General features: G+C 38.8%; 1 protein-coding gene across 1 annotated transcript in view; it reads left to right on the plus strand.

The window, feature by feature from the left end:
- The first annotated feature begins 1,138 nt into the window (after window positions 1-1,138).
- LOC133651707 (ATP synthase F(0) complex subunit C3, mitochondrial-like) overlaps window positions 1,139-19,497 on the plus strand; it is a 19,030-nt gene continuing 671 nt past the window's right edge. The window contains exons 1-4 of the mRNA XM_062049744.1: window positions 1,139-1,252; window positions 9,831-9,878; window positions 15,043-15,117; window positions 15,218-15,396. Coding sequence (XP_061905728.1) covers window positions 9,840-9,878; window positions 15,043-15,117; window positions 15,218-15,396 — 293 coding nt within the window. The 5' untranslated portion in view covers window positions 1,139-1,252; window positions 9,831-9,839. The remainder of the gene's footprint in view (window positions 1,253-9,830; window positions 9,879-15,042; window positions 15,118-15,217; window positions 15,397-19,497) is intronic.

Consider the following 19,497-nt stretch of genomic DNA (forward strand, 5'->3'; position numbering starts at 1 on the left):
TATACATTTAATTTACATTTAAATATAAAGACTAGAGAAAAATTTAAATGAGGAATATCAACCAACAGTGTATTATTGATCTTTTATAATAAATCATTTAGCATTCCTTAACATTGATGATGAGTGTACAAAGACTAAAGATGATTAAATGTCGCCCTCTAGTGTCGACTTTAGTCATGGCAACTCAGTCATACGATCAATAATTTTGACCGATGGTTGCAGTTGACCTCACTTTATTTTTCCTCTTGTATTGTTTGCGTTTTCCAACTTACATATTCATGCCTTTCGTTTATTAACCATTTATGTTCAAATTAAAAACCCTAAACTTGTAGGCGGGACTTCCTGTATTTTACCCGGAAGCAGGCTCGGACACGGGACGTGTTTGAAAGGTCAGTCTCGTGGTCATCCTGTACAATATTCATGACAAATTTGTGCTTTGTTTTAAATATGTGCTATTTGGTTTTTACACTGTATTAAAAAAAATGAAAAGGAATACTATTGGCTAAGTTTTATATTCATAAATGTAAGTTTCTCAATACCCGACCTGTTTTTTGTGCCTTTAAAAAAGAATTAGAACTCTGCGTTAAAACACTCTTTACCTCTAACAACCAAAAAGCTGTGAAAACGATGATGCTGTGTTCCAAATGTAAGTTATTTACTGAAATTGTGTGAGCCTATGGCTTTGCACTTTGTTTGTTTTATATATATATATATATATATATATTGCATTCTATTTTAGTTACTTTGAATTTACAACGCCCTGGTGCTGTTTTGTACTGTTTTTGTACCTACTTTGATTATTATTTCTCAACTGTTTGTAAATGTTGACATTTATAAATAAAGGTTTATAAATAATTTTAAAAAAAGAAGAATAATTCGTTCGTTTTTACATTCAAACCCACTATTAAAACGGGTAACTATAAATAAATATAAAAAGAAAAAAAAAGGTCAGTCGTCGTCACCCCCGGCAAGACTATCCAATTATATTAGTTAATGCTCACTCGATCCCGCCCCTTTCATGTAACTGACCCAATGAGATACTTCAGTTCAACAAACTCCAATTTAATAGGTTGGAGTAACGGAAGTGATATGATGACGTATGATTTAGCGCGAGGCTGCGGCCAATGAGCGACGAGGACGTAGCCGCTGCGCTTATAAATGACAAGGTGACAAGTGGTCTCCTTCTACGTGCTTAGACCATAAGTGAGTGCGAAAGCCGACGTCCCGGACCCTCCCGAAGCCTAAATCACCGGTAATATAATCTCCAATGTGCTTATTATACACATATAACCGCGTTAGTAGGATATTTCATGCGTGTGTGTGTGGGGGATGTTATTGGTTCGCCGTGCGAGCTGTCAGGAAGGCTGCTGGAGCTAACGCTAGCCAGCTTAGCAGTCAATGTCACATCTTAATATTACTTTTCTGCATAAATGTGTTAAATGTCTGTTTGTGTGTATGAATATGCAAATGTCAGTCAGTTGCGTTACCCTAATCTGCTCAACTACTTTGACACAAAATGTCTGCCGGCAGGCCTTCAGCTCATTCACACACTTTCTGCCTTGACGTGAATAATAGATGTGTACATCTCATGGCGCTAAGTGTGAACCTTTAATGGATCTGCACCCGGCACCATTTGAAGGCCTCGTCTTTAGTGGCTCATGTTGACCTTCAGCTAGTTAGCTTGACAGAGCAGTTAGCATTGTTAGCTTCCTGCAAGGTTCCAAATAAATCTGTCATTCTCATTAACATTACTTGTTTTAAATATTAATGTGTACAAATTATATTCATGTCTAGAAAACAACATGTAATATGATTAATTATTCAAGGCTGGGCGATATTGCTGAAAACTGATTCACAATATTTGTTTTATATGGGTCATATCGATTTTTTTAATGACTTATGGAAAATAACGAGCTTGAGAATAATATATTTTATTTGAAATGTAATCTTCCTCCAAATTGAATTCCTTGGCTATCAAGACAGAAAGGAAATGTCAACACAAGCATGGAAAACACTCAACGTAAACAAAATATTAAAAATGAAGATGCAAGAATAAAGAATATGTAAGAAATGCTGCATAAAGTGTAAGGAAATGTAAACCTGAGAAGTATTGTCTGCAGGTTTAGTGGCAGGAAGTCACAGCTGTGCTCTAAAGGGTGAGCTCAGGCGGTGCGATATTGGCCATCGTTTACAGACCACATTGGTCCGACCACGATCCCCTTTGGGGAAAAAATCCCCAAAAGTACCATTCTGTCTTCTTACTCAAGAGAGAGACAACTAAACGTGATGGTTGATACTGTCATCTGATTGGATGTTGGCGTGTCACGTGATCACTTCCTGCGTTGCTCTGTTACCAGAGTGTCTTTTGTTCATGCAACCAACCTTGCTCCCATACTTTCGCTGTTTTTCCCCACAAAGAAGAGATATAAATATTCAACGTTTTATCAAATGTATTTTTTATTGATTTCGATGACGTGTCTACCACGATATATAATTATGGTTTTATCGCCCAGCCCTAGTACACTACACTAAATGACTTAAATGTGGATGTTTTGTTGGCATACATTTGACTGGTTTAAATATTTATATTAGTAACTCCTTCAATTCATATATACACATGAATACACAAATAAAATGCATTGATTTATCTTTTCTATGAATTTACCCTTAAATCCAATAGTGTTTCTCACCTTCTTTACCAAAGTGACTGCACTCTCAACTCTCTTTGGCCCCAAGGTGGATTATTTTGCATTTGTACTAATAAAAGAAGCACCTATTCAAGTGTAAGTCCGGTTTCAACATGCTTTAACTGAGGCTGTGTACAAAAAACCGGGGCAGACTTTTGGCATAAATTGTTGTCAAAGTTGGGCGTACAAAAACCAAAAGTGTATACGCATGAGAACAAAAATGCTAATATTTACAGTGGTGGTCAAAAGTTTACATACACTTGTAAAAAAAAGTTAAATTACCCATGGTTGCCACACACACACTAGGTGTGGCGAAATTATTCTCTGCATTTGACCCATCACCCTTGATCACCCCCTGGGAGGTGAGGGGAGCAGTGGGCAGCAGTAGCGGTGGCCGTGCCCAGGAATAATTTTTAGTGATATAACCCCCAGTTCCAACCCTTGATGCTGAGTGCAGGGAGGTAATGGCTCTGTCATGCCAACTTTCTTCCCCCTACAACCCCCCCCCATTTACTTCCGGGGCTGCGTCCAATAAAATCACAAAGTTGCCGGGGGTCCTTAACCGGCACGCGGCTGTCTTGTTTTGCGCCTGTACAAAAAACAAACAATAATCGATTTCTTCAGATTCCAGCAGCTGTCAAAGACGAAGTATCCTTCCAGCGGCGGGCAGTCAAAGCCGAAGTGCTATTGATCGCTGTCAATGACGTAAGAGGAAACATGACCACGGAAGTAAATGGGGGGTTTTTGTAGGGGGAAGAAATTTGGCGTGACAGCTCCCATTTTTATAGTCTTTGGTATGACTCGGCCGGGGTTTGAACTCACAACCTACCCATCTCAGGGCGGACACTCTAACCATAAGGCCACTGAGCAGGACGTAAAGAACATAATGTCATGACTGTCTTGAGTTTCCAATAATTTCTAAATAAATAATTTCTACAACTTTTATTTTTTTTGTGATAGTGATTGGAGCACATACTTGTTGGTCACAAAAAACATTCATGAAGTTTGCTTCTTTTATGAATTTATTATGGGTCTACTGAAAATGTGACCAAATCTGCTGGGTGAAAAGTATACATACAGCAATGTTAATATTTGCTTACATGTACCTTGGCAAGTTTCACTGCAATAAAGCGCTTTTGGTAACCATCCACAAGCTTCTGCTTGAATTTTTGACCACTCCTCTTGACAAAATTGGTGGCAGTTCAGCTAAATGTGTTGGTTTTCTGACATGGACTTGTTTCTTCAGCATTGTCCACACGTTTAAGTCAGGACTTTGGGAAGGCCATTCTAAAACCTTCATGCTAGCCTGATTTAGCCATTCCTTTACCACTTTTGATGTGTGTTTGGGGGTCATTGTCCTGTTGGAACACCCAATAGCGCCCAAGACCCAACCTCCGGGCTGATGATTTTAGGTTGTCCTGAAGAATTTGGAGGTAATCCTCCTTTTTCATTGTCCCATTTACTCTCTGTAAAGCACCAGTTCTAATGGCAGCAAAACAGGCCCAGAGCATAATACTACCACCACCATGCTTTGACAGTAAGAATGGTGTTCCTGGGATTAAAGGCCTCACCTTTTCTCCTCCAAATATATTGCTGGGTATTTTGGCCAAACAGCTCCATTTTTGTTTCATCTGACCACAGAACTTTTTTCCAGAAGGTCTTATCTTTGTCCATGTGTTGCTAGAAGCTTGTGGATGGCTACCAAAAGCGCCTTATTGCAGTGAAACTTGCCAAGGAACATGTAAGCAAATATTAACATTGCTGTATGTATACTTTTGACCCAGCAGATTTGCTCACATTTTCAGTAGACCCATAATAAATTCATAAAATAAGCAAACTTCATGAATGTTTTTTGTGACCAACAAGTATGTGCTCCAATCACTCTATCACATAAAAAATAAGAGTTGTAGAAATGATTGGAAACTCAAGAAAGCCATGACATTATGTTCTTTACAAGTGTATGTCAACTTTTGACTACGACTGTGTATATGTAAGCCAAAAGTACTATTATGTATAATATTTCTGGAAGTGGCTACCTGTAGTTTGTACACCTACAGGCCTTAAAACGTAGTTTCTGCGCAGTTCTTTTCCGACACGGACATTTTCATTATTGACTTAATCCAGTTGGAACGTTTTTATGAGTTGCAATTGAATAGACAACCCCAAAGGGAATAAGCGGTAGAAAATGGATGGATGGATGATTCCCAGCCCTAATCTTGATTATTTTAAAGTTAGAGGAGCAATTCTGCACTGAAGCTGTTGGGGCAGTGCTGCGTAACTAAGACCATTGTCCACTATTTAGCTTGTTAGCTTCCCGCGGCGCTAGTGATCAATGGTAATCAATTAAGAAGGAGAATGTTACCAAGACTTTTCCTGCAAATATTGATCCTCCACTGGTTAACGTGTCGATGGGAAGGATATTTTAGCATTAAGTGCTTAATCTGAGCTCCACCCAGACCTGGATTAACTAACCTTGGTCAACTTGACCCATGTTTACTTTCCACAAGCCTCATTCCTTCAGCGTTATGCAAGCATGGTTATATTTATATTGATTTCCTATATTTTACTGCCATCTACTTTTAAGGCTGCGCGCTATAAAACGAGTAAAACGTCAACACAGTATATAATGTTTGTTGGAATCTTGTGCTCTCTGAGATTGAGGTTACAAAGAGCATTTAAGGGATTCATAAAATCACAAGTTGATTCAATATTATTGTAAAAAATAAGCCTCAGAACGTGGACAGTCTCTGAAAAAACTGCCACGAATACAGCAATTTAATTAGTGTTTATGTATATAATTAATGTTTATATATCTTAATATATATGGGATCCCCCGGGAGGAGCTGGACGAAGTGGCTGGGGAGAGGAGAGTCTGGGCTTCACTGCTTAGGCTGCTGCCCCCGCGACCCGACCTCGGATAAGCGGAGGAAGATGGATGGATGGATAGATATCTTAATTGATTTTATGTACTGACACTTACTGTATATAATTCATGTTTATGCATTTAATTAATATGTATGTATATAATTTATGTTTAAACATCTAATTTATTTTATATATATAATTAATGTTTATGTAAATAATGTATTTAACCACTTAAGGCCCAAGCTGTTTGTTTACATGCTTTTTTTATTTCTCTTTGCTATTTGGGCTTATTGGACCCTAATTAGAATAAAAACTAAGAATCATCTTTTGATATGATGTACTTCAGGAGTCACCAACGCGGTGCCCGCGGGCACCAGGTCGCCTGTAAGGACCAGATGAGTCGGCCCGCTGGCCTGTTCTAAAAATAGCAGCACTTATCAGTGAGCTGCCTCTATTTTTTAAATTTTATTTATTTACTAGTGTGACAGTCCTAACTGTCATGCGGGTTCTCAGGACCATCCAGGGAAGACATTGTCTGAGACGGTTTAGACTTCTTTATTATTTCAGAGTCTTTTGCGTGCTTTTCAGCAGCTGCCTTTTTTCTCACGTGAGCACATAAATGGTTTCCTCCCGTCCGCCGTCTGCTTTTCAGCAGCATGTCGCCGTCGTTTGCGTGGCAGCAGAGGATGGTTTCCTCCCGTCCGCCGTCTTTCTCCGTCTCCTCCCTTGATGTTCACGTCTCTCGCCCTTTTATACGGTCCGAGAGGGTGATTGCACTGTCCACAGCTGCGCGCTCCACGCACCTTATGCTGATTGCGGCGTCGCTCCCAGCGCGCCCCACCTTGCCGCTCGCTCGTCCACGCCTCCTCGCCGCCATCTTGGAGCGGGCGCAGTCAGTCCGCCGGCCCCGCCTCCCCACAACTAGCAAGCTGGTGTCGCTTTGCTCGACATTTTTAATTATAAGAGAGACAAAACTCAAATAGAATTTGAAAATCCAAGAAAATATTTTAAAAACTTGGTCTTCACTTGTTTAAATAAATTCATTTATTTTTTTACTTTGCTTCTTATAACTTTCAGAAAGACAATTTTAGAGAAAAAAATCAACCTTAAAAATGATTTTAGGATTTTTTAACACATATGCCTTTTTACCTTTTAAATTCCTTCCTCTTCTTCCCTGACATATTAAATCAATGTTCAAGTAATTTTTTTAATTTATTGTAAATAATAATAAATACATTTTAATTGAATTCTTCATTTCAGCTTCTGTTTTTTCGACAAAAAATATTTCTGAAATATTTATTCGAACTTATTATGATTTAAATTCAAAAAAATTATTCAGGCAAATCTAGAAAATCTGTAGAATCTGAGCTGGCTTTTGACAAAGTCGCAGAAAAGTACTCTCAGGTCATAAACAGATTTGGGCAAGAGTTTGAGAACAGGTTTTGTGACTTGGATCAGCTTGAGCCATGTATGTCGTTCATTTCTAATCCTTTCATGAACGTGGACATATGCATTGCTGAGCAGTTAAAGGCCTACTGAAATGATTTATTTTTTTTTAAACGGGAATAGCAGATCCATTCTATGTGTCGTACTTGATCATTTCGCGATATTGTCATATTTTTGCTGAAAGGATTTAGTAGAGAAAATCGACAATAAAGTTCGCAACTTTTGCTCGCTGATAAAAAAAAAGCCTTGCCTGTACCGGAAGTAGCGTGACGTCACAGGAGCTAGGATTCCTCACAATTCCCCGTTGTTTACAATGGAGCGAGAGAGATTCGGACCGAGAAAGTGATGATTACCCCATTAATTTGAGCCAGGATGAAAGATTCGTAGATGAGGAACGTTACAGTGAATGACTTGAGAGGCAGCGATGGACGTATCTTTTTTCGCTCTGACCGTAACTTAGGTACAAGCTGGCTCATTGGATTCCACACTCTCCTTTTTCTATTGTAGATCACAGATTTGTATTTTAAACCACCTCGGATACTATATCCTCTTGAAAATGAGAGTCGAGAACGCGAAATGGACATTCAGTGCCTTTTATCTCCACGACAATACATCGGCGAAATGCTTTAGCTACGAGCTAACGTGATAGCATCTTGCTTTAACTGCATATAGAAACAAAAGAAATAAACCCCTGACTGGAAGTATAGATAGAAAATCAACAATACTATTAAACCGTGGACATGTAAATACACGGTTAATGCTTTCCAGGCTGGCGAAGGTTAACAATGCTGTGCTAATGACGCCATTGAACCTAACTTAGCAACCGGACTGCACAGAGCTATGCTAAAAACATTAGCTCTCCACCTACGCCAGCCAGCCCTCATTTGCTCATCAACACCCGTGCTCACCTGCGTTCCAGCGATCGGCAGAAGGACGAAGGACTTCACCCGATGCGTTTGGCGGCCCGGAGACGTAGGAAGTCAAAGTGAGGTCGGCGGCTAGCGCGGCTAGCGCTCCAACAAAGTCCTCCTGGTTGTGTTGCTGTAGTCCGCTGCTAATACACTGATCCCACCTACAACTGTCTTCTTTGCAGCCTTCATTGTTCATTAAAAAAATTGCAAAAAAATGTCCAGAATACTGTGGAATTATGAAATGAAAACCAAGCTTTTTGTATAGGATTCTACGGGGTACCATAACTTCCGTTACTCGGACTTCGTCACGCGCATACGTCATCATACCGCGATGTTTCAGCCGGATATTTCCCGGGAATTTTAAAATGTCACTTTATAAGTTAACCCGGCCGTATTGGCATGTGTTGCAATGTTAAGATTTCATCATTGATGTATAAACTATCAGACTGCGTGGTCGGTAGTAGTGGCTTTCAGTAGGCCTTTAAGTGCAACATTCAGCCTGGATGCTGAACAGGTAGAGATCGAAGTTGTAACACTGCAAAATGACCTCCACCTCAAAGCCCACCAGGCTGCACCAAACTTTTGGTGCCTTGTTGACACAGCAAAGTACAGTGGTGTATGCGCAGCAGCTATGAAGGTTGCAAGCCTGTTTGGTTCAACTTATCTTTGTGAATCAGCCTCTTCTGACATGAACTTCATCAAGAACAAACACAGAACACGCCTCACTGATGCACATCTGCAAGACTCACTCAGAGTTGCAGTGTCGAGTTACACACCAGAGTACAACACACTAGTTAACAGCATGCAATGCCAGGCTTCCCACTAACTGACAAAGAAACAGATAACAGATTTGGTGTCCAGTTCAAAGTGTGACATGATTTATTTAAAAATTTGAGAGTTGACTTTTGTATTTTACTTGAGTTATTATTTGTACAAACATGGTGCAAAGTAATTCATGATTTGTCAAAAAATGTTAGTGGCTAGCTAGTTAAAATGGGATATTGTAATTTCACAAGACTGTCTTAGAAGTGATCATTTGAAAATGTTCAATTTGAAAAATGTGCACTTAGAGAAAATATAAAAATAAAATGTTGCATATTGATATTTATCTGTTTCTATATATATTTATTGTGAGAAATCATTAAGATGATCAGTGTTTCCACAAAGATAAATATAATTAATTATTAATAATAACATAGAGTTAAAGGTAAATTGAGCAAATTGGCTATTTCTGGCAATTTATTTAAGTACGTATCAAAATGGTAGCCCTTCGCATTAATCAGTACCCAAGGAGTAGCTCTTGGTTTCAAAAAGGTTGGTGACCCCTGATGTACTTAGTCCATAAGTAACAAATGTGTACTTCACGTTTAGTGACATGCTAATTCTTATTTTTACACTTTTTTTTCTAAATTCCATTGTATGTTATACTTTTCTGACACCACCAGATGGCTGTATAATTGTCCACATAAGCGGCCATAAGACCCCAATTCAGTAGTGTACACAATTTTGGAAATAAGAGCTAAAAGGTGCTGTCCACGCATGTGGCCACTAAGCCTGTAGAGCAGTGGTCCCCGGTCCGTGGATCGATTGGTACCGGGCCGGTACCAAATTTAATTTTGTGTTACATGAGACAATTAATAACATTGCACATAAACACCTAAAAAAACAATCACGTACATCTTCGAAGTAATTATGTTGGTTTGGTTTAAATTGTTTTAAATTCTTCAATAGGAACTCTATGATGCGACTTGTTCATCACGTGTTCCAGGTCGGTCCAATTGTAAAGGACAAAAACATATAAAGCTGCGAATCTCAAAGTGGCGTGTAATCCTGGCGGCGCGGACATAAAGTGCACGTGAACACTGCAGGAGGTCTTCAAGGTCATGTTTTGCTCGAATTAACTTTTGTGTTTCTCTCTTAGGTTCCAGCCATGTATGCCTGCGCTAAGTTTGTCACTTCTCCTGCTCTGGTACGTATAAACTTTCTTGTGTGGGGCTTAAAGCTGGGCATAAATGATAAATGGGTTATACTTGTATAGCGCTTTTCTACCTTCAAGGTACTCAAAGCGCTTTGACAGTATTTCCACATTCACCCATTCACACACACTGATGGCGGGAGCTGCCATGCAAGGCGCTAACCAGCAGCCATCAGGGGCAAGGGTGAAGTGTCTTGCCCAAGGACACGACGGACATGACTAGGATGGTAGAAGGTGGGGATTGAACCCCAGTAACCAGCAACACTCCGATTGCTGGCACGGCCACTCTACCAACTTCGCCACGTGAAGTTGGCACCATAGAAGTGTTTATTATCCACGGAAAGTTATTGGTATTTTTTTAATGACCTATCTAAAATCAGGAGCGTGAGAAAATATATTAAATGGGGATATCAAATGTAATCTTCCTCTGATTATAATTCCTCAGCTATCAAGGCACTAGGGACAATGGGAAAACACTCACAGTTTAAACAAAATAGTAAAGTCAAAATAAGAAATGCCTGATAAAGTGTAAAAAATAGTCTAAAAATGTAAACTTAAGACATGTCCACACAAACCGTTTCAAAAACGCATATTCGGGGTTAAAACAACTTCCATCCACGCAAGTTTACCCTATTTTCCGGACTAAAGGGTGCACCGGTGTATATAAGCCACACCCACTAAATTTTAGGGAGAAATATTTTTCCATATATTAGTCGCACTGGACTATAAGTCGCAGATGTATACATTGTTGAAATGACTTATTTACCGTATTTTTCGTATTATAAGTCGCAGTTTTTTTCATAGTTTGGCCGTGGGTGCGACATACTCCGGAGCGACTTATGTGTGAAATTATTAACACATTACCGTAAAATATAAAATAATATTATTTATCTCATTCGCGTAAGAGACGAAGCAAATGGCAGCAATCGTCACACATACACGTCAGCAATCGTCACTCACACGTCAACCAATAAGAATTCGGCGGGGGAGGGTCATGGCAGAAGTGCATTGTGGGTCATGGTATGCTAACTGCTATATGCTATACGCTACTGCCGTAGCTATTAAGATGGATCACATCAACATTGGCGGTAACTTATAAAAACTGAGAAGGGCTGAACTAAAATGGCACCGAAAAGGAAATCATATACTGTAGATTACAAGCTGGACGTAGTGAAATATGCAGCAGAGAACGGCGATCGAGCAGCAGAAAGAAAGGACATACCAGAGGCGACACCGGGGAGGAAGATTTAATCGGATTTAGCGATAGGGAGTGACAGATTGTTTGGTAAACGTATTGCATGTTCTATATGTTATAGTTATTTGAATGACTCTTGCCATGATGTGTTGCTTAACATACCAGGCACGATCTCAGTTGGTTATATGTGCGTCATATAATGTACACTTATTCAGCCTGTTCACTATTCTTTATTTATTTTAAATTGCCTTTCAAATGTCTATTCTTGGTGTTGGATTTTATCAAATAAATTTCCCCCAAAAATGCGACGTATGTTTTTTTCCTTCTTTATTGTGCATTTTCGGCCGGTGCGACGTATACTCCGGAGCGACTTATAGTCCGAAAAATACGGTACAGAGAAATGTTTATTTACAGACCTTAAGTTCCAAACGGTGTCTGTAACAAGACAGTAAAACGGCTGATGAAACAAAACATAATCATGGACCCACTAGCTTGCCAAGTTAGCTCTCCAATCAGCTAAACAGACTGTAACTCCACGGTGACGTTTTGGTTAATTTACAAAACTGGAACAATACATAAAGAATGCCATTGTAAGTTAACACAGACACTTGTAAATGTGTTAGCATATTAGCTAATGCTAACGACGCTAGCTTGATTACAATAAGGTAGCGCGTACAAATATGCATGAAAAGACTCCTATAGACATCACACTTGGGACGCTTTAGTAAGTAAGAATTGTTTGTTATAATGTAAAACTTACAAACGTTGCTTGGAGTGACAAATGAAGAATCCACACGAGTAGAAACGCTGTGGATGATGATGATGATGATGATCAGAAGACGAAAAGGCGCTTCCGATTCAAAGCATTTAACAGCAGGAATTCACATTTACCCAGCAGCACTTGCAGGGAAAAAACTCGTCCAAAAGATGGCGCCATAGCACAAACAATAACAGACCATTTCTCTGTCTTTGCTTGTTTATTTTTTATCATTTGCATTATGACCTTCAGCAAAGAAGAATCCAATAATTAGATACATTTTTAAGTTGTATTTCCTAATATATTTTTGTAAGAACCACAGCTGATAAATGGTGATTGTGGAGTGTAATGGAGATTGTGGGTGACTATTGGGCGATATAGGGGACCATAGGTTGTATTCAGACCAGTATTGGGTTAGTTACTGAAAACCAGTAACTAGTTAGTTACTAGTTACTTTATTTCAAAAGTAACTCAGTTACTAACTCAGTTACTTACACCAAGGGCACACATGACATACACAAAGCCTAACCAGGCATATTTGAATTGTTGTTTTGGGCAGTAGACTGGATCCAAGACACAACTTACATTTAACTAAAATGTTATTTTCTTTGTGCTCGACAAAAGAAAAGAAGTGAGAATATCTCATACTTGCCAACCCTCCCAAATTTCAGTGCCTCTCCCCGGGACAACCATTCTCCCGAATTTCTCCCGATTTCCAGCCGGACTTAAGGCACACCCCCTCCAGGTCCCTGCGGACTTGGCCAACCAAAAAGTAACCACAGAACACTAGTGTTCTGTGGTTACTTTTTGGTTGGCCAACGGTTTACGTTGTATTGCGCACGCCCCCACCCCCTCCCTCCCCACACCCACACCTAGACACACACACAGCGCGCCTCCGGCTTGTGACACAAGAGATTCAGAAGGACGACACTGCAGCGCTCCAATAAAACACACTCAGATCTTCTGATTCTAGCCGATACTACATCAAAAATAACGTAAAATAACGCAGTAACGCATCATGTAGTAACGGTAACTGAGTTACTGAATATAAAAAATAACGCGTTAGATTACTAGTTACCGCCGAAACTAAGGTTGTTACAGTAACGCGTTAGTCCCAACACTGATTCAGACACGTGACTTTGGAGCAGAAGTAAGCAAAGTGGTGGGCCCACATGGCTGCTGTGCAGCAAACACAGTGCGATATATCACAACGGGTTTAGATCTTACCACTAAAAGCAGATACGAGCAAAAAATCCAACAATGCAATGGAATAGATCCCTATACTTCATCAACAACAGATTTTTGGAGTGATATCAGGGATTATACGTCTGTGGCATTCCCAGACATATGAACTATTGTATCATTCTAGACCACAAAAAAGATGAAACTTGGAAAAGCATGGAGGTCTACAACTTGCTTGTTGCTCGCTGTTTTTCATTTTGGACTTTCTCTCCCTAAAAGCCGCCACTGTCCTCTTAATATTTGCACATTTTGTAAATGGCTGTCCGCGGGTACATGTAGCCTATATAAAAAATTACGTCCACATCACAGACATGCTGACAACGCTCCAGACAATGGCGTGCGTTTTGTTTACATCCCGTTTCAGCAGCGCCGTTTTCGGCGATCAAAGTATTTTTCTGGTGGTCAAGTTTTCGGTACATCACTTGTCAATATTGCACAAATAATAGTCCATATATATCAATTCATACTGTAACGACCATCTGATGGCAAACATACCGTCTGTGCTTGAAAGGTGATTGGCGGAGAATGCGGAAGTGTTGTTGTGTGTCTGGGGAAGCGCGGACTCATGGGGGCAAAAGTGTTTGCACGGGAGGTAAAACCTGTTGGAATTGTGCAATTTGTTATATAATTGGTAATAAAAGTTAAAAATAGCATCAGACTGTTTTCTTCTGGGGGGCTACAATATTTTATATTAGTATAATTTTTCAAGTTAAAAACAAACTTATTTTCAAGGTGTGGCAATTACATTAAAGGGAAACTCTTGACTATAGCTGTCAACATTGTGTATGTGCTGAAAGATTTGATTGTTTATCGAAATATAACTAGATGTCAACATTGTGTATGTGATGAAAGATTAATTTATGATTGTTTATCAAAGTATAACTATAGATGTCAACATTATGTATGTGCTGAAAGACAAATTTATGATTATCAAAATATTACTATAGACAAGGGCGCCGCTAGGGATTTTGGGCCCCATGAAAAGAATCTTTACAGGGCCCCCTGTATTATAATTTCATCATCATTAGGGGCCTCTCTGGGCCCCCCTCCATCATGGGCCCCTAGAATCCGTCTCAATTAACCCCCCACCCTCCCTTTTCGGCGCCCCTGACTATAGATGTCAACATTGTGTATGTGCTGAAAGATTCATTTATGATTGTTGATCAAAACCGTATGTGACATTTGGTGAATACAACTTATTGGGCTATTTGGTGGATATTTGCTATTCTGGGCAGTTACAAAGAATAAAGTACAACAAACCACAAAACGGTGTCGCAAGCACATTCAAATTCAAACATTCGACTTTGTGAACGTTCCGAACATCCTTAATGCCAGGACTGCTTTGAAAACTTTGGGCACAACTATTTAGTTGTTTAAGCCAGAAAACAACCCCAGTATGTGAAGAGATGAACTGATCATTCCCAGTATTCCTCTTTTTCTAGGGATGAACAATATTTTATTAGACGACACATAACTTCCTGCTTAAGACTTCTATTTTTGCAATGTAGATTTAAGTGTAGTTTGCGCACACTTGGAGGTAAAGCCAGGGTGTCCAAACTATGTCATAAGTTCAACACCGCATCACACTGCAGAGGGCTTTCAAATTATTCCTAAAAATTCATCTTAAATACCAGGCGGTCTCCGAATGCTACATATTTGCTGCCATATTGTGGACAAAGTAAATCGGCTCAATGACCCTTGAAAGTACTATGAAATAATAGCACAGCGTTTACTTATATGACATAATCCAAACAACCCTCCCTGGTCATGGTGCAAACATGGTCACTGAACTTTGTGGATATTACAAAAACGTCCAAACACCATACTAAAAAATCAAATTCAAATACTCTCCACACTCATTCATGTTCTATGCATTTTAGCTGCTTGTAGACTTTTACCAAAGAACATGCTAACAAATCAGATGGAACATTTGAAAGTCTCTCTGACTAAACTGCTTCCTGCAGCTGCGCGGGGGGTCCAGAGTCCTTGCCCGGCCCGTCTCCGTCTTTAGCAGACCTGAAGCCACTGTGGAGCAGCAGGTGAGAACTTCAAGTCGGATGAAATTTACTGGATCTCATTGAAGGGATGAATGATGAGTGTCCATTTGGATTTGAGCTTGTTCCTGGTTCTTCTCCTCAGACCCTCTTGCCAGCACGTCCGTCGTCAGTCGTGAGTCGCTCCTTCCAGACCAGCTCGCTGTGTCGGGACATCGACACCGCAGCCAAGTTCATCGGTGCCGGTGCTGCCACTGTGGGGGTGGCTGGTTCCGGAGCTGGAATTGGAACTGTGTTTGGTAGCCTCATCATTGGCTATGCCAGGTGATGTCATGTTGACGCCTTGGATGTCTCACAATATGCTGATTCACTTCAAGAGAAATATTGCTTTTCTACCAACATGGATGAAAAGAGTGTGTTCTAGGGTTGTACTAGTATAGTATCGCGGTACTAATGAATCATATTCGGTGCAATACCGCCTCTAAAAAGTACCAGGTTTGTTTAAGATGCGTCATCACGTGGTGACATTGCTGGTTTTACGAGCATAGGAGCATGTTGGGCAGCGCACACACACCTGAGTACTTACAAGCAGTGTGTAGACAGAAAAGGGAAAATGGACACATTTTGGTGTAAAAAGTAAAGATAAAGGTAAAGTTATAAAACTGAAACGCCCTCAGAAAGAGGTACTTTAAGACATGGCTAGCTGGCTAGCAGCTAACATACATCGGCAGTGTTTTAGCTACTTCTAAATCACTAATACTGGCCTCCATAGCGACAAAGTTTCTTACAAGTATTATTATCACTGGAGGGCGAGGAATAGCTAAACATGCTTCACTACACACCGTTGGAGGATTCAATAGCTAACAGCAAGCTAGCACCAGTGAATGTAAACAAATGCCATGGGTGGATCTACACCTGACATCCACTGTAATGATACCAAGTATATTGTCGATACTACTATGATGACATTGATATTTTTTATCGTCACAAAATCTTTTTTCCTTTTTAAAAAAAAAAAAAAAAAAAAAAAAATCATATGTTTATAAACTCAGTAAATACTGTATGTCCCTGGACACATGAGGACTTTGAATATGACCAATTTATGATCCTGTAACTACTTGGTATCGGATCGATACCTAAATGTGTGGTATCATCCAAAACTAATGTAAAGTATCAAACAAAAGAATAAGTGATTATTACATTTTAACAGAAGTGTAGATAGAACATGTTAAAACTGAAAATAAGCAGATATGAACAAGTAGATTAATCAATTTGTACAGTTGGTCCCTCATAATGTTGACAAAATAATAGGTAGATAAATGACACAATGTTACTGCATACGTCAGCAGACTAATTAGGAGTCTTTTTTTGTTTACTTACTACTAAAAGACAAGTTGTCTAGTATGTTCACCATTTTTATTTAAAGACTAAATTACAATAATATACATATGTTTAATACACTAAGAGTTTTTGTTAAAACAAAGACAATAATGCCATTTTGTGTGGTCCCCATTATTCAGAATAGTATCAAAATACATTTTGGTACCGGTACCAAAATATTGGTATCGGGACAACACTATTGTGTGGACAACATTGTTTTGGAGGTTTTTAACATACTGGTTTAGAAATATTAGTGTTGATGATGTAGTACAACACAGGTTCTTAACCTTTTCCACTACACTCAAATATTATCACTGAATTAGTCATCTTACTCTTGATTTGAATCCTATTCAATAATTATATCTAACTTACTTACAGTGCACAACCTTGTCAAATGATATAAAAGCATACATATTATTTAACACATACATCTTAGGCTTAGGTCAGGCTGATTAGAAAAATAAATACTAATCAAATGTACGGCATAAGAAGAGACTCGAGAATAACTGACGAAAAATACATTTACGTTTAAGTTGTGCTAAAATAAGACCAAATAATAAATATGTGTCCTTACTAAACTGTCAATAAAATGAAAGTGCACATGGAAATACAACTTCAACACTTGAGTCATAATTCTTGCGCTTAAGAAGCCCTACTAGAATCTGAGCCATGTTTACTTTCATAAACGCTACAGCACGTGTGACACCACATTGCAGGTGGCATTTTTTTTTGTAACTTGATTGATTACCGTATTTTCCAAACTAAAGAGCACACCGCTATATAAGACTCACATCCACAAAATGTTGTATTAGTCGCACCGGACTATAAGTCGCAGATATATACGTTGTGAAATGAGTTATTTACAGTTATTTAGTAAATGTTTATTTACATACCTTAATTGTTTCCAAACCGTGTCAGTAAAACGGCTGATCAAACAAAACAGAAGTCATGGTCATGGACCCACTAGCTGCGCAAGCTCGCTCTCCAATCAGCTAAAAAGACCCAATGACTCCACAGTGATGTTTTGGGGAATTCACTGAGGAATTTGTGAAACTGAAACAATACAAAAAGAATGCCATTGTAAGTTAATAATGCTAACACAGACACTCGTAAACTTGTTAGCATATTAGCTAATGCTAACAACACTGGCACCTAACGATTGTATCTGATTTTTGGGGTGACTATTTGACCCCGAAGGGATTAAGGGGTAGAAAATGGATGGATGGATGGATTTGATTCAGAATCTATTCTCTATTCAAACCAATTCAATCACTGTATTATTTGGTATAATAATTAAGTTAATAATACTAATTGACACTCGTAAACGTGTTAGCATATTAGCTAATGCTAACGCTGATTGATTACATTACGATAGCTCGTACATTTATGCATGTAAACACTCCTACAGACATCACATATGGGACACATTAGTAAGTCAGAATTGTTTTAGTTCTATTGTAAAACCTACAAACGCTGCTCAGAGTGATGAATGAAGAATCCATACGAGCAGAAAGCTTAGTCTACTTGAAAGTCTGGAATTTATCGAAATTTAAATAGCAATTTGAAAAAACAAAATTCTGTTTTTCAGGTTGTAACAGACACTCGTAAACGTGTTAGCATATTAGCTCATGCAAACGATGCTAGCTTCATTACATCACGATAGCACGTACAGATATGCATGAAAACACTCCTACAGACTACATCATGGGACAGATTAGTAAGTCAGAATTGTAATAGTTGTATTGTAAAACTTGCAAACCTTGCTTGGAGTGATGAATAAAGAATCCATACGAGCAGCAACGCTATGGACAGATAAAAGATGGAACGTACTTCCGGTTGAAAGCTTAGTCTACTTGAAAGTCAGTAATTTACAGAAATTTAAAGAGCAATTCAAAAAAATAAAATTCCGTTTTTCAGGCGGTAACATAGACACTCGTAAACGTGTTAGCATATTAGCTCATGCAAACGACGCTAGCTTCATTACATTATGATAGCATGTACAAATATGCATGAAAACACTCCTACACACATCACACATGGGACAGTTCAGTAAGTCAGAATTGTTTTAGTTATATTGTAAAACTTACAAACCTTGCTTGGAGTAATGAAGAATCCATACGGGCAGAAACGCTATGACAGATAAAAGACGGAACGTACTTCCGGTTGAAAGCTTAGTCTACTTAAAAGTCTGGAATTTACAGAAATTTAAAGAACAGCAATTTGAAAAAATAAAATTCAGTTTTTCAGGCGGTAACATACAAAAGCTGCTTGGAGTGATGAATGAAGAATCCATACGAGCAGAAAGCTTAGTCTACTTGAAAGTCTGGAATTTACCGAAATTTAAATAGCAATTTGAAAAAAGAAAATTCTGTTTGTCAGGTTGTAACAGACACTCGTAAACGTGTTAGCATATTAGTTCATGCAAACGACGCTATCTTCATTACATTACGATAGCACATACAAATATGCATGAAATCACTCCTACAGACATCACACATGGGACACTTCAGTAAGTCAGAATTGTTTTAGTTGTATTGTAAAACTTGCAAACCTTGCTTGGAGTGATGAATAAAGAATCCATAAGAGCAGAAACGCTACGGACAGAGGAAAAAGAGGGAATGGCACTTCTACTTCCGGTCGAAAGCTTAGTCAACTTGAAAGTCTGGAATTTACAGAAATTTAAAGAATAGCAATTTGGAAAAATAAAATTCCGTTTTTCAGGCGGTAACATAGACACTTGTAAACGTGTTAGCATATTAGCTCATGCAAACGACGCTAGCTTCGTTACATTATGATAGCAGGTACAAATATGCATGAAAACACTCCTACAGACATCACACATGGGACGCTTTAGTAAGTAAGAATTGTTTTAGTTATATTGTAAAACTTACAAACCTTGGTTGGAGTGATGAATGAAGAATCTATACGAGCAGAAACGCTATGGACAGATAAAAGACGGAACGTACTTCTGGTTGAAAGCTTAGTCTACTTAAAAGTCTGGAATTTACAGAAATTTAAAGAACAGCAATTTGAAAAAATAAAATT

Source organism: Entelurus aequoreus, linkage group LG06 (genome assembly GCF_033978785.1).
Source record: "Entelurus aequoreus isolate RoL-2023_Sb linkage group LG06, RoL_Eaeq_v1.1, whole genome shotgun sequence".
Lineage (NCBI taxonomy): Eukaryota > Metazoa > Chordata > Actinopteri > Syngnathiformes > Syngnathidae > Entelurus > Entelurus aequoreus.